Genomic DNA, 19338 nt, shown 5'->3' with positions numbered 1-19338 from the left:
CCACAAGGAAAGTTAATTCAATTGCACAAAGTGTGCGATATGGAACTCTATTGATCCAGGAACCTGTGTGCTCCATGCAGGGCAGGCAGCAGAAATCTTGGGGTGCCACTTCTCTCCATGGTATGTGCAAGCTTGTCAGCCAACATCTCCCCCTGTGTCTATCAAACTCATCATCAGTGTCTCCCAGCCTCATGTCCCTCTCTTGTCTCTCAGATTCACATCCCAGTGTCACCCTTCTTCACCCACGTCTGTCTCCTCTAACTCTGTGTCTTTCATCCTCATTCACCTGCATCTATTGGTCTCATTTACACACTGTGAACCTAATATATGATTGTACCACACAGCCCCAAGGAAGCTGCAGAAACAGTTCTTTTCCCTCTCTATCAGGGTCATGGACCCACAAAAGGGGGAATAAACCCTGTGCTCCGGGATTCCAGCTAGTGGTAATTCAGCAGTCGGGATTTCGTCATCAGGATTGTAACTGCTGGGATCCCAACTGTTGGCATATTAATTGCATACCATTTGTACTGTTGAACGAGAAATAGCAACATACTCATGGATGCAAAAACATACTACCATTTTAGAACTAAGTGCCAGAATAAAAAATAAATAAACAGAGGCACTATGTAAAATACAGTTTCATTTAAATTTGATCTGATTCATGTGATCTTTATTTCCGATCCAACTGTAAAGCTTTTGGAGTCATTTTCCTTCTTCTTTCCTCCTTTTTATTTTCAGTCTACTTTTTTTTTTCAATTTGCTTCTTTTATCCATTAACCTAACTCCTCATTGATGTAACTTACTTCTTCCACTAATGTAATCAATGTGAAAGACAAGTAATGAACAGATTTTTCCCAATTCAGCCAACCAGATCAAAGCAACTCTTATTATTTGCAGTCACATTTTCCTATCATTGAAACAGTTTTATAACAGATAATGTTCTGATAGGTTTGAGTTAATTTTGAGATATTTAAAATGTTAAATATTGGACCTCGGTATATTATGTTTCTTTGTCAATGCTGTTTAACTAATTTTATTATGTACTACATTTTTGTTTTTCTACTATATAATCTAGAATTTAGGGTTGTACTGTATTTAGCAATATTTCTAGGTAAACGTAAAAATATAAACCTGCATTGTAATCCGAAGAAAAAAGCTACAATATTTGGATCTATGTTATATATGTCATGGGATGCATATATTGTATTACTCTATATTGAATACATACTTTTCAATAAACAAAAAATCTGATCAGTCGACATTCATAGATTTGAACCATTTTGAGTCTACCTGAAACACTTCACTTTGTAAGATATTTTGTTAAAGGGAGTAGACTTGTTAGAAATGTGTGGTTTTGCTATCTAGAAATGGATTCAACCCCCAACCACCACATTTTATGAATCAAAACTGAATAAAGCTGCATTTCTGATCTCCTGAGAAGATGTCATGGTTCTGGAGTTTAAGTCAAGGTTCTGGATTTTGATTTACAGTTATGAATTTTGGATGGCAAAAATGACATAATTTGGGCTGTTTATATCAATAAAAAAAAAAACCAGACCCAAAACCAAAACCAACACATCACACACACCTTTTTTTTTACATTTGATTCAATTAGCATATCAAATTGATATATAGGAAATTAAATAATACAAAGCAAATAACTGTTTCAGAAAGACAAACTGTTACATCTTGGGCTGCAGCTTTATATGAATTCAGTATCAAACCTTAGAGTGACAAGTGAATTTGACAAAGTAGTTGTAAAGTCGTTTTATTCATCATAATGGCCAGTAATGTTTATCTTATATATGAAATATATTTTTGTAGACAAGATTTTTTATTTGAAGTTATATAACAAATGTGAGCGATGCTGGCATTTTTAGCAGACATTTTGAACATCTCTCACATGTTGGCTCTCAAAGGGTTAATGAGAATCTGTAGATATTTGAACTAAAATCTTTAAATTTTGCACATGATTATTGATGAATATAAGTATATTATTCACAAAAAAGTACACAAAACTGAGAATTAACAGGGATATGGCAGAGAATTGTAATATTACGTACTTGTGAATTTTCATGTAATGTAAATACCATTCTTGTTTAGAACTTTGAATTTCTAAATCTTGTCTGGTTTTTATTCATTGTCTTGATGTATATATGTCTAAGAAGCAAATCTTAACATTCCTTTGTTTATTAACTTGGAAATGTGTAAACACAAAGTTTGTCCAAAGTTCAGTCGCTAGCACAAAACTGTTCATGTTCTAAATGAGGTTTATATCAAATCCTATCCTATTCCTGTTTCAGTTTTTTATGTTTGAAGACCCATGTGTATACATGCCTGTTGCTAACCAACAACATACTAATATTAGTTTCACAAATCAAATACCACAAACTGATTACTAGGAAACATGGAAGTACTGTATGCAGGTTAGGTACCAATATATTATCATCATCATACAGTATTGTTATTATTATTATTATTATTATTATTATCCTTTACTTATATGGTGCCACAAAGGATCTGCATCACCCATTTGTGGATAGCATAAAGGAATAAGCAAAACATTTGAATACAATAGAGGACAAGTACAGGGTACATAACCGTAGCTCCATCAGAAGTATAGACTGGAATAAGTATCAGGGTGGCAGAAAACCTCAGGATTTGGTACTATCACAGATGGTTAAGTAAGAGAAGGAAAAGCACATGAGGGAAGAGGGCCCTGCTCATGAGGACTTACATTCTAAAGGAGAGTGGCAAACATACAGGGGTGACACAGATGGGGTAGATAGTAAGCATGGAACAGAGAGTTAATGTGAGATTTAGCTAGGTTTGGTGAAGAAGTGGGTCTTGAGAGCCTGTTTGAATTTTTGTAGGGAGGTGGAAAGTCTGAGGGAGAGTGGTAGAGTATTCCAGAGGTAGGGAAAAGTGAAAAGTCTTGGAGGTAGGAGTGGGATGAAGTAATAAGTTGGCAGGAGAGTTGGCATGTATTAGCAGTGCAGAGAGGATGTGTGGAAGTGTAAAGGCAGATAAAGTCAGAGATGTAAGTGGGAGAGTGGTTGTTGAGAGCTTTGTAATTGACTGTGCGAAGCTTGTAGTGGATTCTGAAAGGGAAGGCAAGCCAGTACAGTAGCTGCATCAGAAATAGGGGAGGTGTAGAAGAGGGGAGGTGGATGTAGAGCATTTAGTTGGGAATATCAGCCAGACTGCAGCATTGAGGATAGTTTGGAGTGGATACAGAAAATTTTCAGGTATTCCACATAGGAGATTACAGTAGTCCAGTCCGCACATGATTCTGAAAATATTTCTTAAATGAAAATGGCAGGTCTATGAGAGGTTCTGAATGTGTGGTTTGAAGGAGAGGGAGAAATCAAGGATTACATCAAGACAACACACTTGAGGGCTAGAGGAAATAGTAGTGCCTTCAACAGATAATTAGATTGTGGGAGGTGAGATTGTGAAGGATGGTGGGAAGATGATCAGCTCAGTCTTAGACATGTTAAGTTTAAGAAAATGCTGGGACATCCAAGAAGAGATAGCAGAGAGATATTTGAAGACAAGAGTAAGTAGAGCAGGAGAAAGGCCGGGGTGAATGGTAGATTTGAGTATCATCAGCATAGAAATAATATTGGAAGCCAAAAAGTTAACCTAAAAAGGATGTATAGAAAGAAAAGAAGAGGACCAAGAACAGAACCTTGGGGGCCCCTTACTGTTAGTGTAAGTGGAAGGAAGGTGAAGTCATGACAAGAGACAGAAAAGGAATGGTCAGAGAGGTAGGCAGACAGCCAGGAGAGGGCAGTATCACGCAGACCAAGGGAATGAAGGATTTTCAGGAGGAGTGGATGGCCCACAGTGTCAAAAGCAGCATAAAGGTCTATAAGAATATGAAAAGAGTAGTGGTTGTTACATTTTGCAACATGGAGATCATTGCCAACTTTTGCTAGGGCAATGACAGTGGAATGAACAGAACGGAAGTCAGACTTTATTGGGTCAATTAGAGAGTGGGATTAGAGAAAGGCAATAAGGCTTTTGTAGACAATACATTTAAGGACCTTGGAGGCAAAAGGGAGGAGAAAGATAGGTCGGTAGTTGAGAGGGTTTTTTTAAGTATAGGGTAGACAAGAGCATATTTAAAGGCAGATGGGACAGTGCCTGAGAAGGAGAGATTGAGGAGGTGGGCTAAATGTGAAGGATGAGGGAGAGTGGTACAGATGGAGCCACGGATGTACATCCGGCTGGCTCGCTATAGCTTTTTATCTCGGCATGCTAGAATGAAAACCAGCCATGAGCAAGGCTGTAAATGGCTTGTGAAAACCACACTGATCGGCAAATAGCTGCAAATTAATTCTCAACTCACTCACCATTGTATGATTTCCCCAGTGTGGCAGCCTGTGTGAAACCCAACCTACTATGACTGTACCATAGAAATAGGATGATCGAGGCCGGTGCTGACACTCACCCACCCTGAAAACACCTGGGCATGCCGGTGATTTATCTGAAACTCCAGGAAAATGTCTAGTTACCATACACAAACTCCAGCTTCCTGTCAGTCAACTTGTGAACATCCTGTGGTCAGAAAAAACATTGGATTATGTCGCTTAATGGCCTTGTGCATGCGAGCTATGATCCGAATGCAGCAATCAGGTCTGAATAACCCCCTGAATCAGGCCCTTAAAATCCAGAAATATACAAATGAAGGGAAATAGGGAAATCAGAGGACCTTTCTTTACAACAAATTAGAGCTTGCGGGAACAGATATGGGAATCCAAAACACTTGCAGACAGAAACACTGGACAGACTGTGAGCTGTAACTCATATCCCTTTCAAACTGCACAAATAACGTGAGTCTGACCCGGATGTTGCTGGGTCGACCCAAATCTCTGTGTGGTGAGAAAGGACCATTTGGAGAAACCCAGATCCAGCAAACCGGCATTCCTAGCTGGGTTAAAGAAGAGCTTTTCGGGTCGGACCTGGGTTGCTGTGCAGTGTAAACGGGTAACCCAGGTCCCATTTACACTATAGAGAGGAGTCAGTGTCATCTCCAAGCGCTGCCTCCTCCCCTGCCCCCCCCCCCCCCCCCGATGATGCTTTACTGATCCATCCCATCCCTGTGTGATGACTTATTACCGGGTCGCTTCACCTTGCAAATGCCGGGATGAACCTGTATCCAAAATCTGGGTGCAAGCTGGCATTTGCAGTGCGAAAGGGGTAATACTGTAGATGATACAGTATAATCAAGCAACAACAATTAATTACCCACAAGAAGTACAGATGGAGCATCCCTCATTCAGGCAGGGGATAGCATTAGATTCGCCAGCCACCAGCTGTCAGAAGGGGACGCACGCGCATCTCACATCGGAGTTCCCCCTGGGTCCCAGCTGCCGATCACCAACGCATTCCCCACCTCCCTGCTCCCCCACTAACCCTGCCCGTCCCCCGCCGATGGGAAACTGGGACGCACGTGCATGTGGGACGCTCGTGCATCCTAGTCAGATGTAGCATCCGCTCGCCAGTGGGGGTGGTCTGGTGAGCCCCGGCGCTGGATGAGCGGTACTACATCTGTATGATAAAGGGCTGGAAAAACTAGCAATGAGGCAGATACAGTAATTAACAGGTAAGACACATTGGGGCCAATTCAGGATTGTTTGAACTGAATTCCGCCCCAGCCCTGATGGTCAGGGTTTGCGAATGCATATTTCTGCAATGTGAAAACCCCAGCAGAGAATGGTCAGTTTAGGCTAAACTTTATTACCGAATGGGAGAGAAAGAATTTGATGATCAGTGACCATCTAATGATTTCTTTCCCCTTGGGGAGTCCATTCGGCCAGGTGACAGGAGGTGTTTATGGGCTCGCTAGACAGTGAATGTCCGCTGCACAGATAGCCAATGTGAATTAGGCCAATTAACTCCTGTAGTAAGGAGAAAATGTCTGAATGTCACAGCAGCACTATTATAGCATAAAGGTAATGCAGGTTAGAAAATAAGGACAGAGACCACCTTATAGTAACTATAAGACAGTGCACTATTTCATATTGAGCTTAATGGGCAGTTGCACAGAGGCCCATAGACCCTAGGGGCCCAACCCAATGGGGAAGATGGCACTGCCCTGGGGAGCTGCTGCAGCAGTGGGTGGCAGGGATCCAGGCAGCGGCAGCTGGGAACTTGTAACACAATTTGAAAGGCGGGAAGCACTGCTGATTTTGAAAAGACTAGCCAGATGCTGATTGGCCGTATGCTCAGTCAATCAGCGTCCGACCAGTCTTTTCAAAATCAGCAGCACTTCCTACCCAGCCGCCACTGCCTGGACGCCACTGCCCGGACCCCACTGCGGGGTCTAGGCATCGGGGATCCATCTTCTGCATTGGATTTACTGAAGTGACTTTTATTTTACCATTCAGTAGATTAGGGAACTATGTCTAAAGGACTCATGCCACAGCTATTAGTATATTTTAACAAAAATACCTCCTGACCTATCCATGGGGTCTCTGTCAGACAAAAACATTGGTCATTATTGTGTTATCATCTTCACTAAATACAACGAATGTTGTGATCAAGAACATACAGTAGTGTCGTCACCATTGTTTTTATATTTAACAAATTATCTTGGATAAAGAAATATGTTGGTTTTAACTTAAGTACCATTATAATATGTGTTGAATAAGGTACTATATTATAGGGCGCCTCTCGCTATTTCTGCACCATTTCCAATTTTGGCTATCATTAGCAGGGGGTTTAGCGATATTAGCAATATATACTGTATATATATTGTGGCAGGAACAGCATAGTCCCACATAGAGTTAATGTGGAACAGCTGGATCAGGGTTTAGAGCAGCAACAGGAATGATCAGATCCAATCCAGGTTTGTTCTCAAATCTAATGTGAATCACTCTCTGATAATTAACACCTGTGTCTGAACAGACATTGCTGTTAAATGTCTGTTCAGGGCAAAGGGTCATGGTTCTCAATGCCAGTTAGAGGCTGGGCAATAGGTGTGGTGTGTGTGGAAAAGGCTAGGGACAGGGCCTTATTCAGATCTGACCGCAGTACAAATTTGTTCTCAAAATTGGCAAAATCATGTGCACTGCAGGTGGGGCAGATGCAACATGTGCAGAGAGAGTAACATTTGGGTGGTGTGTGTTGAAACTGAAATCTTTAAATTGCAGTGTAAATATAATGCAGCCAGTATTTACCCTGCACAGAAGCAAAATAACTCACATAAATCTAACTCTCTCTATACATGCACCTGCAGTGCACATGGTTTTTCCCATTTTGAGAACAAATTTGTGCTGAGATCAGTTATGGTCATGGTGGGAATCTAATGCTGGCCACACATCAGACCAACTTTCCTCCAACCATCCAACTAGTTGCTTGGATGGAATAAAAATATGGTACTGTATAGGAGCAGAGGACAATCAGAAATGTGCTCACAAACCCAGGAAAATGGACAGAAACATTCAGTCAAATTGTTTGAATCAAACAGGTTCAACTACAGTATCGTGTATGACATTTAATATGACATTTGCTCCCATCCAGTACCATATTTTTATTCCATCCAAGCAACTAGTAGGATGGTTGGAGGAAAGTTGGTCCGATGTGTGGCCAGCATAACCCATGACCTCAGTGCTATGAGGCAGTAATGTTAACCATAACACCATCCATGCTGCCGATATACAGTAGGTGATCTTTGACACATTTGGCATTTAAAAAAATAATAATAATACTAGATCTCTCAGATCGCTCAGCAAGACCACTCAGCACACAGCACTACACACCGGTGTACCATTGATGTGTGCTGAGCGATCTGCCAAGGCTAGTGCTCTCCAGTAAAAACACTTGCCCTGACCGGCAATCTAACTAGATTTATTCAGCATGCCAGGCAATAATGACCACCAGGGCCACACATCACTATTGCTATGGCCCCTACAAATGGAACGAATGTAGGGTAATTTTCTATGTGATCTGGTCAGATCACATAGATAATGCCCTGTAATCGCCCCGTGTGTAGGCCCCATTACTCCTAAAACTTTCTAGCAATCATTGAAATTTCCAATTTACATTAACTTTACAGCTGCCCTCACCTGTGAAAGCCTCTTTTTCATATACTGTATATCCCCGGACCTGATGGCTGTCATTGCTGCAATGTTGATCTCCCCAACAACACTTTCTATGTCGTTTCCCCTGAACCCTAGGTCTACTTCTTATTTGAGGTCCACTGAATCCAGTTATTATTTCCTGTCCACCGTGTCACCCTTTATTTCTCCTCTGGGCCTGATTCATGTTTGTAAGTGAAGAAGAAAAGCACGTACAGTAACTTTGTATCTGGAACAAACTATGTTGCCATGCAAGGAGAGCAAATATATTTAAAAAAAATTCTGTTCAGTGTAAATACTGGCTGCTTTTCTATGTAGCCCACACATGGTAGACAGCTTATTTTTGCTCTTCAATTTAGATTTCAGTTTGATTACACCAAATCAAAATCTAATTCTATTTGCACATTACATCTGCCCAATCTGCACTGCAACATACATGTCCAGATATTGATTTACTTACAAACCCCCTCTGTCCCTCAATTCCTTGATAATTTTGTTACCCGGGTCCCCAAGTTTATGTCCCCTGACTTCACTTCCTTCCTCCTTGGTGTCCTTAAATCCCAATCTATGATTCTTACATCCTTGCTACCTCCAAACTTCTTACCTCTTCATTTGGCATCTCTCAATCAAGCCCCCTATTTCACAACACCCACAGCATTACTCCCTCCCTTCATCTTCTCTAAGTTTTATATTATGTTCAGCTTCTACAACTAACATTATCCTCTTTCTGAGCACTTCCTCCTCTCCTTCTGCATTACTCTTCAGAATACTCCACCCCCTCCAATAAGATTCTTATATAGTGGTGGCTGCAGCTCTTCAAATGCAGCGCCAACTACCTAGTGCATGTAGGGGGGGGTGGGCGGTGCTAAGCACATATAAGCAAACATACTGTATCTATGTAATATATGTGCTGGCAGTGTATCAGGGATCAGCAGCAGCACATTATGGATAGCTCTCCTAAGCCCATCCCATTCTCTTAATGGCTATTTTCACAGGAGTCTAGGGGCCTTATTCTAGTTCACTCTTTCTGACAAAATCATTCTTAGATGGACAAAACCATGTGCACTGCAGGTGGGGTACATGTTACTTGTGCAGAGAGAATTAGATTTGGGTGGGGTTTTACTTCAAAGTGAGATCTATATTGCAGTGTAAAAATAAAGCAGCCAGTATTTACCCTGCACAGAAACAAAATAACTCACCCAAATCTAATTCTCTCTGCACATTTTACATCTGCCCCCTGCAGTGAACATGGTTTTGTCCATCTAAGAAGGATTTTGTCAGAAAGAGTGAACTAGAATAAGGCCCTAGGTGTGTGTTTAGGCGAGTGAAGCCTAATGCTGAGTCCTGGTTATTGAGTGGTGGCTGTAATAAACAGCACCTCTGCTGATTCTGTATACACTGCCAGCACATGTAATGCATACTAAGGGTGTGCACTGGCCACTTTTCACGTTTTGGGTTTTAGATTCTGATTACCTTCAGGTTTGGGGTTCTAATGGTTTTTGCCAAAACCCCCCATCAACGTTGTGGGTTCCGATTTTTTTTTAAAAAGCATAAAAACTGCTAATTCACAGAATTTTTTTTCTTGCTCCTACGCTATTAATTTCCACTCATTTCCAGTCTATTCTGAACAGCTCACACCTCACAATATTGTTTTTAGGCCAAAAGGTTGCACCGAGGTAGCTGGATAACTATGCTAAGCCAGACAAGTGTGCGACACAAACACGTGGCTCATCTAGGAGTGCAGCGGCAGACAGGATGGCAGTTTGAAAAACTAGGCACCAAAAAGCATGAGTTTAACACCCAATAAGCCCCCTATCTGGCTTGATTGTACAATATGTATAGCCAAGGAGCAGTGGGTGATTCGTGCAGCACTGAGATCTGCTACGAGCTACCAACACAACGTGAGTGACTATTCTTTTCAGTTTAACACCCAATAACCCCCCTAAAAAAAAACCTAGGCCCTAAAAAGCACATAATGGCAAAAAAGAGGTGCAAGATGGAATTGTCACTGGGCCCACCCACAATAAAAGTAGCAATAATCAAAATAGTGCATCATATAAAATAAGAATTAATAACAAAAAGTGATCCATATGATAAAATAGTTACTCAGCTCCGCGATTATTCCCACTTATCGCTCAATACATTGATAAAGTGTGGATGGGAGGGGGGGAAGTAATTAGGTGGCAGATGGAAAAGAGTTCCCCCACCTCTCTAGGACCACTTTTATCCTTGGGTTGGAGATATACACCTGTTCATTATGGAAACCGGGGGCTTCCTTCCTAATCGTGTGTGTCAGTTTAATACAGAATAAGAACCCTATCTGGCTTGATCGTGTTTACGATGTGCAGACAAGGAGCAGTGGGCGATTTGTGCAGCACTGAGTTGTTCTGTGAGTGTGTATCTGTTTTTGTCGGTTTGATAGCCAATAAGACCCCTATCTGGCTTGATTGTGTTTACGAGCAGCCAAGGAGCAGTGGGCGATTCGTGCAGGGCTGAGTTGTGCTATGAGGTTTGCAGAATTGCATCAACTTTCCATTTTACAGCAAGTTAGGCGAGACTTACAACCTGACTTACAAGCAAAGTTTAATACACACTAAGCCCCCTATCTGGCTTGATCGTAATATGTGTAGCCAAGGAGCAGTGGGGGATTCGTGCAGTACTGAGATCTGCTACAAGCTTCCAACAGAATGTGAGTGTCAGGGTTTGAGTATTTTGTGGGTCCGTCTGCAGGCCTGGAGTTAGCGGGCTTCTGAGAGTTGGTGACAGGAAGGAGGTTGGACGAATATAAGTCTTTCGCATAGGAAGGGCTCAAGCTGGAAACCCTGGGTAACGAGGCTAGGCCGAGGGCTATCAAAGAAGACAAGAAGTGCTGAGGCAGTCACACTTGAAGGAGATGAAAACAAGGAAAGCGGATTGGTCCACTGAGAGTTTGGACCAGACCAGGAGATGACAAGGGTGAGCGAAGGCCGGAAGGGCTGGTATAATCAGCACTGCAGGTAGTAGTGCTGACAGTCCCAAGAACACTGTAGCCAGTAGTCGTGACCGGAGGGCGGCTGCAGGAACACAGAGGATGGAAGCACGTGGTGCCTGGGTACAGGTAGAGCACAGGTGCTGGAAGCACGGGACGCCCTAGTGCAGATAACAAGTGGTACTCAGGAGCAGATGCGGGTAAAGTACAGGTGCCAGAAGCACGGGATGCACTGATGCAGGTAACTGGCGGTGCACAGGTGCAGGTTACCAGTGGAGCACAGGTGCCATTAGCATGGGATGCACTGGTGCAGGTAATGGGCTGTGCTCAGGTGCCGGTAACATGTGGAGCACAGGTGCAAGTAACTGGTGGAGCACAGGTGCCGGTAGCACGGGATGCACTGGTGCAGGTAACAAGTGGTTCTCAGGAGCAGGTGCAGGTGACTGTCGGAGCACCGGTGCAGGCGACTGATGGAGCAAAGGTGCAGGCGACTGGTGGAGCACAGGTGCAGGTGACTGGTGGAGCAAAGGTGCAGGCGACTGGTGGAGCCCAGGTGCAGGTGATTGGTAGGCAGTGGCACCAGCAGACTAGAATTATATATTGTGATAGGTACTGGTAGCCAGTGGCAACAGCAGACTGGAATTATATAATGCGATAGGCATTGGTAGGCAGTGGCAACAGCAGACTGGAATTATATACTGCGATAGGTACTGGTAGGTAGTGGCCCCAGCAGACTGGAATTATATACTGGGATAGGTACTGGTAGGCAGTGGCACCAGCAAACTGGGATTTTATACTGCGATAGGTACTGGTAGGCAGTGGCAACAGCAGACTGGAAATATATACTGTACTGTGATAGTTACTGGTAGGCAGTGGACTGGAACAATACACAGTAGGTAGGTAGGTAGGTACTGGCAGCCACTAGGCAGTACAGGCACTAGCAGCACCAGTGGTCTATACAGCAGAGGCAGGCCCCAGCACAGAGGAGGAGAGACAGTACACAGCAGAAGAACACAGTCGTCCTTGCTATGGTGATACCACTGAGCAGAGAGGAGAGACAGTACACAGCAGCACACAAGTCTGACTCCTGACTGAGATAGAGGCCCCAACAGAGAAAGTACACAGCAGCAGCACACCCTTTCCCACCCTGCTCCTAGACTGGAGTGAAGATGGCGGCGCGGGAGGCGCAATTTAAGAGATTCCGGATCTCGCAAGAATCCGATGCTGGGCGATGACATTTTGCACTTGCGCCCAGATTCGAGTCAGGTGGGTAGCTCCGAGTGCCGCTTGGATCCGGGCTCGGATTACTACCCTTCGTGAGGGCTCGGATCTGGGAAATAATGGACGAGCAGGTGGGATTAAGGATGCTGCTGCAGCTAAGGGACGGATGGGAGGGATGACAACTGCGATGCTGCTGCTAAAGGGCGGCCAGGTGAACAGACTGCAGATTGCTGCAGTCCGGTGTTCCTTTCATCTCTCTCCTAGCCCGGCCGCCCGCTGCCTCCTCCTCTACCTCCTTCTTCCCCCACCGCTGGAAATCACGGATATGTTTTTGGGCGCTGGGAGAAATGTGGATGCCACCAAAATCAATATAATTAAATGTTGGGCAGAATTAGGGGGCACTCTCCAGTGGCCTGTGCCTCTAGGCAGCTGCCTAAAGCTGCCTAGTGGTAGCTTCGGCCCTGACTTTACCTCATAATTGCTGAAATCTATTCTCTTGTTGCCTTTCTTCAACATATCCTTAACTTTGCTGCACTCTGCTATCCACTGCACTGTATCCCTATTCCAATAATAATCAGAGATCAAAACTATAATGTAATCATCTTCTGAATGTCAACAGTCAGAATGACTGGATGTTATCACATTAACAAATGAGCAAAATGTTGACATTTTCATAATTTTTAAAAGGTGACATGTTGACATCAGAATGGTAACAGTACATTTTCTGTTATTTTTAGGATTAGGGAAAGGTTAAGGGTAAGGCTACATTTGTGAAAATAATACAATATTGATATTTTTTCTGTTGATCTAACATCCATGTCAACATTCAGACTGTTGAAATTCACACCATCCTGACATTTTGATGGCAATAGTCTGAATGTTGACTTTTCATTTGAGTTCCCAGCATCCTAACAACGGTTAAAGCAATATAGCTTTTAGGTTATGTAAACTGCGTGAAAAGCAGGACTGGACTGGCAATCTAGCACATCAGCTGCTCTGACTAAGCAGAGAGCAGGGCCAGCCGAGCATCTGGCTCATTGCTCTTTTACCTGACTTCAGGCCTACGTCCAGGATACAGGATGTGCCATGGAGACAGCCCTCCCTGACTTGAGGCATGCTCCATAGGCCATGATCATGCCCCCTTGTAGCATGCGCACACAGCCCCAGGCAGGAGTAGATTGGTAATAGAAACCACAGGAAATATTCACAGTGGGTTGGCATGCATTCAGTGGTAGAAGGAGGCAGGTTGGTGATATGGATGTGTATGGGGGCCACTTTTTGGAAATGTTTCCAGGGCCACTTTAAATTCACAATCTTAAGAACAGATGAAACTGTGTCCATATCAGAACAAATCCCTATAAGGAGGGATCCTGCCTCTTCAACATACCCCACCTTTCAATAGACCCCAACTCTATGAGTGCTGCTTCCCGAAATATCCCACGCTGGATTTCAATTTCAAACAGCCCCTGGCGGTAGTCCATTCCTGAAGCAAAGGGTGGTCATCCCAGCGCCACCAAGCTGAAGACCTAAGGCATTTAACAACATTGGGACCACATAACTGCCATCTCTGGTAATATTTTACACACAGTACAGTTGGTTTAAATAGATTTTGTGTAATGTGTTGGCTAACACATTTTAAGATATACATCCTTGATAACTCTTTGGAACATGCATGTTTAGGCTCAATATCATGCTCAAAATATTCAGTATTTCGGAATCTTATGTATTTTTGAATTTGAGATATAATTCAATAACATTTAGCACTACAATGTTACCATTACCTATCACAAATGCAGGCCCCATATGTGCCCTAGGAAGTTGCTATGCATTCAAATCTACCAAGTTTTACATTCCAGAACTTGGCCCCAACAGCTCACATCATCTGTAAGTGTACAGTAGCCTATGGCTTCTACTGTATACATGCGTATTGGCTGTGTGGGACCCGTAGCAGGAAGCAGCCATTCCCCTTCCAGCTCTTCACTGGGGCATGCTCTTCCAGCAAGACACACATGGGATATCTGTGTGACAAAAATCATTTTCACAATGCCAATCTACTGTAGTGAAAAAAAAAAAGGGATCACATCTGCATTAAATATGTGTGGCTGTCTATTGCATATGCATGTATTGGAAACCTTAACCTCTGAATATTTATCCTCATAGTGTATAGATCTGTGATTCAGTCGAACTAGCAAATATGTTTTTAGACCACTGGCAAATATAACGTTTTAAAATGAAACCCCCTTTATCAATTGGACTTATGCTAACCACATATTTACATAAGTGCTACATTCTAAGTACAGCACATACCAATTACAATTCACAAATGTTGAAACCACTATAGTAGCTTACTGAACCAAGATCACACTTAAGCTCCATACACATGGGGGAGATATATTGCTAGCAATATATGGCTGAGCAATATAATGCTTTGTGTCTCCTGTTCATCAGCGACCAGAGATGGTCGCTGATGAAAAAGAAACTGCCGGGGGGAGCCCGGTAGTGGAAATCAGCTGGTCGCAGGAGCATGTTCCTGCGACCAGCGATCACTACAGGGGTAAAAACGGGAGCGCTCACCCGGCGATATATCGCCGGTGCACACTCCCATTGCAGGCAATATGGTCGCTCAGCGACCATATTTCCACCGATATTACACAAAATCGCCCCGTGTGTACGCACCTATACTGCTATTTTGTAGACATGTCTTCTCATTTTTTTTAAAGACTGCATACAATCTTGTTATAAGTAACTCACATCTATACAAACATCCCAGGTTAAACAGCCACAATGAGGGTATTCATGTGTCAAAATAAACTAAGACATCTGGTCCTTTAAAAACAATTTCAATATATACAGGAGTAGACATCACATTTCAAACTAAACATTACACCATTAATACTATTAATTCGAGCATGCACAAATCCAGAGAACTGTTATGGTATAACTTCCCATTTGATACTTACATAGGTCGATGTACCACCCTCCCTTAGACTGAGATATGACTAGCAATTGGTCAGGACACATATCACTTGCACTGTACTCTAACTAACCTGCTGCCATTCCAAAAGGCAGGAGCCAAGGTAAGTTTCACTCTTGCTGTCTCATTATAGTAATGACTAAAACTGGACTATTTTATTATTTTCCCATAATAGTGCATCAATATTTAGAAAATAAATATCATCATTTTTACAATTTAAATGGAAGGTTAACTTGTTTGATGTTTGAACCCTGCTTCAATGTATGTAAATATTGTATGCTCTTTAAATGTTTTAAAATGTGAAATTGAAATAGAATAATATATTTGTGTAAGAAAGCAGGATAATAATATATCCCTATGCCAATTTTCTGTTAGCTAATTGTGAAAACCAAGCAAACTGTCATAATTAAACACCTGAAACAGATTTTCTTGTATATACTATGTATATTGGCAATAACTGTTTTTATTCATGGCAATGTATGAAATGAATGTATACACTTATTGTAATATATATATATATATATATATATATATATATATATATATATATATACTGTATGAATATATATATATATATATATATATACACATATTATATATATATATATATATACAAATACAGTATATAATATGTGTGTGTGTATATAGAAACACACACACACACGTGTTATACGCATATATGATATTTGTTAAATATGTATTGACAGATATTTCTTTGAAACCAAGTGTATTTATTTTAGATTTTCACAAACTGCATAAGTGTTTTTGCCTGGATATTTTATTACAGCATACGTTGTTTTGCAATGGAAATAGGTAATTCCAGCAGCCCTACTTATGATGGGTGCACTGCATAAATATCTCTGGGAATCTGACATAAATGAGAGCTTTGTACTGTTCTCTGTTCCCAGAGGAATTTCATATCCTCATGCCTAAAGCTGCTTCATAAAGACTTTCTTTCTTTAAAGCTACTGAATTTTAGTTTGTGTGTCAGTGCATACTGGCACATGAATTGATAATGTCTGAACTAAAAGTACTAGGAATTGAAGATGAATAGGAGAAGTGTGCAGTACTAAGGACCAGTCATTTTGAGAGATACTACGTCACATGCATATTTGCCCAAGTACAAGGGAAGCTACACTGAGGCATGTGTGATGTATGGATTTAGTGCGTGATAGATGGATTTAGTTCCATACTGTACTGTATTTGTATTTATAGTTGTTTGTTAAGTAAAAAGAAAAGTTACCATTTGTTTATAAATGCTTAACGCAATTATCATAACTTGAATGCAAGTTTTATCATTTTTCATGATAATTTGGCCTCTAGAGGAGCTGTCCCAAAGGGTCTATGGATGATTTTCAGATCAGCCAATATGGCTGCTTCCTTACATGTTATATATAAATGTATATATGTAGCAAAAAGACAATCTTAGGCTGCCCCACATGCAGCTGTGCCATTGTCATTTTGGCATTTACTAATTTTTTTATTGTAATTGAAATCATTAAGCAATAGCACTGAAGCTGATTTTTGCTTCTGTTACATTCATCATTGAAACCATGTAACTGGCTCAGAAAGTTGATGATTTCCTACCTGCGTCATGTATTTTTTACTGAGCCAAACGTCATATTTATAACATTAGAAAATATTATTTTAAAGTAGTATAATGTTTCCTTAAATGCCAATGACCCCCTCTGTGAGGTGTTGACTTGTATGCTGTGTGGCAGTCATCCAAAATGTATCAGAACTCCCATTTAGATGCACTGAAGGAAGTCACTGAATTAATGCTCCTGTGTAATTATCTCAATATTTTTCAAGTCCTTACCATCCACATTTCTGTATACAGAATATGCACGGAGTGTTACTGAATTGTAAACATGATACTGTAATACAGCTGTGTATCACATTGCAATTAAAAATTATTTGTATGTTTTGCTGTCTCCTTTCCTAAAGCTTAGAATAATGAAGACATTTGGGAATATTTTCTTGGGACTTTTTATACTTAAAGCTGTAGTAGCTGCTCCCCCAACGGATGCCATTAACTATGACACAGATACATATGAAGTGGACCTAGAACTGGATAATATTTATGACTATGATGACACCAGCAACACTGATCAAGGGGAGGTATTTATTTCCATTTTTATATTTGCCATTAGATTAATTCTTTAAAAGGGGACCAGGACTGACATCAGAAGTGGCAGAAGTGGGGCCCGGGATGGAGAAAATAGGCTGGGCCACCCCGGCGTGTCTGAGACCTCAGGTCCACAGCACTGACCACACTACTCAACCTTTACATTGCTTCATGGGAAATGTGAACTTTGTTTATGACAAATAAATTATACATCATACGCACCAGACCTGGGCCCTCTTTCTGTATTGGCCCCCTTTCTGCCTGGAACTGGAGTCCCGGCAGTCCCCCACCTGGTGGCTGCTCTGAAGGGCACTATCAGTGGTGGCTCCAGAGGTAGGGCTGGCAGCTAAGTCCAAAATTCAAATAGGGATACACACCAATGGTCAGTGAGTTCTGGCCTGCAATGATTCCTAGTGTTTGGTTGGCAGTAGGTTTGGCCCCCTTGTTTTAAATTTGGACTGTGCTGCAGCCCCACCTCTAGACCTACCACTGCCAACTACTAAAAGCTTACAGTTTACAGTAAGAACTCCAGTGATGATGTATAAAGGTGAAATTGCAATATGTTTGTGTGCTTTGAAGTATGCATGTTTATTGAGAGAATACACTTTTCAGCTTGTTATTTTTCAAACAGTCTGTGACATGGCAGGTAGGAGCTGATTGGCTGGCTGTTTATCACTCTCCATTTTATCACTTTTGAAGCTTAGTGCATCTGGCTGATGGTATTAAGCGGGTAAATGATTACTTTCTAAATATTGAAAGCATATGCTTAATGCACAATTACAGTCCAGGTTTGAGTCCAGATGGTCATGTCAAATTGAATGAGGTACTAATAATGAGGCAGATGTATTAAGCCTGGTAAAGTGATAAAGTGGTAATAAAGCAGTGTAAAAGTGTAATGGTGATAATACACCAGCCCATCAGCTGTGTTTGAAAAAGGACAGGAGTTTGATTGGCTGATGCTTTATCAGCACTTTCTCACTTTACCAGGCCTAATACATCTGCCCCCGAGTCTCCTGTGATCTAGCATTAATGTCATTAAAACCTGGACTGTAAAGGGGACTACACATGGGGAATTTTCTGTGCATTCTGAGTGATGCTAGATCACCTAGTAGGCTCAGCAAGATCACACAGCACATAGCACTGTGCCAGCGATGTGTGGTGAGTGATCTGTCAGGGCCAGTGTTCTCTGGCAACCAGCGATTAAGTAGATTTATCCAGCATGCTGGGTATTAAACTCTGGGATATAGCGATGCGCGGGGCCGTGCATCACCATCGTTATGGCCCCTACACACGGAGCCATGTAGGGGCTTTGTCTAAGCGAGAGAATAGTTGATCATTCACATCAGGCCCTGCCCCAGTGGAGCTTACAATCTTCATTCCCTACCACATGTACATGCACACACATTCACTCTTGGGTTAATATTGTTGGAAGCCAATTAGAGATGGACAATCGAATCGCCAAACGCCAGCCGCCGCATTCCGTCCGAATGTGCCCTGCTCCGAAGGAGCACTCCACCGCCCGCTGCAGCTCTCCCGATGCCCCCAGCAGCTGCCCCCAGCTCCCCCCTAACCCTGCCCATGTCCCTGAAGTGGAGAATACACAAACAAATTGAACCCATGACTTCAGCACTGCGAGGCTGCAAAGTCATGACATCAATAAAACATTGAGATGTTATAGTGTAGCAAGTATTAGTATTTAGTCATTTTTAGGCCAGCTCAACCTCTCTTGTGTACCCAGGATTTGTGTGCTGAAGTGTGGAAAGGGGCCCTTGCAAATACAAGTTTGAAAACCAGTTAAACTGATACATTAGATGACGCAGATGTAGTAACACAGTGCATATCAGAGATGCCAATAAAATGACACCAGATTATCTTTGGATAATGCTCAATCCTTTGATAATTCCTCCATAGCATGATTCATTGCTCCATTAACTATGCAAAAGTGATTAGAAAAACTGGC

At 42.1% G+C, this 19338-nt stretch overlaps 1 protein-coding gene across 1 annotated transcript in view; it reads left to right on the top strand.

The window, feature by feature from the left end:
• Positions 1-15290: 15290 nt before the first annotated feature.
• Positions 15291-19338, top strand: part of EPYC (epiphycan) — a 47665-nt gene continuing 43617 nt past the window's right edge. Inside the window, exons 1-2 of the mRNA XM_083179666.1 lie at positions 15291-15353; positions 17198-17371. Of these exons, the coding sequence (XP_083035792.1) occupies positions 17207-17371 (165 nt within the window). The 5' untranslated portion in view covers positions 15291-15353; positions 17198-17206. The remainder of the gene's footprint in view (positions 15354-17197; positions 17372-19338) is intronic.

The sequence above is a fragment of the Crinia signifera genome, chromosome 4 (assembly GCF_055691185.1).
Source record: "Crinia signifera chromosome 4, ASM5569118v1, whole genome shotgun sequence".
NCBI lineage: Eukaryota > Metazoa > Chordata > Amphibia > Anura > Myobatrachidae > Crinia > Crinia signifera.
The sequence above is the reverse complement of the archived record's forward strand: the minus strand, read 5'-3'. Positions and strand labels throughout refer to the sequence as shown.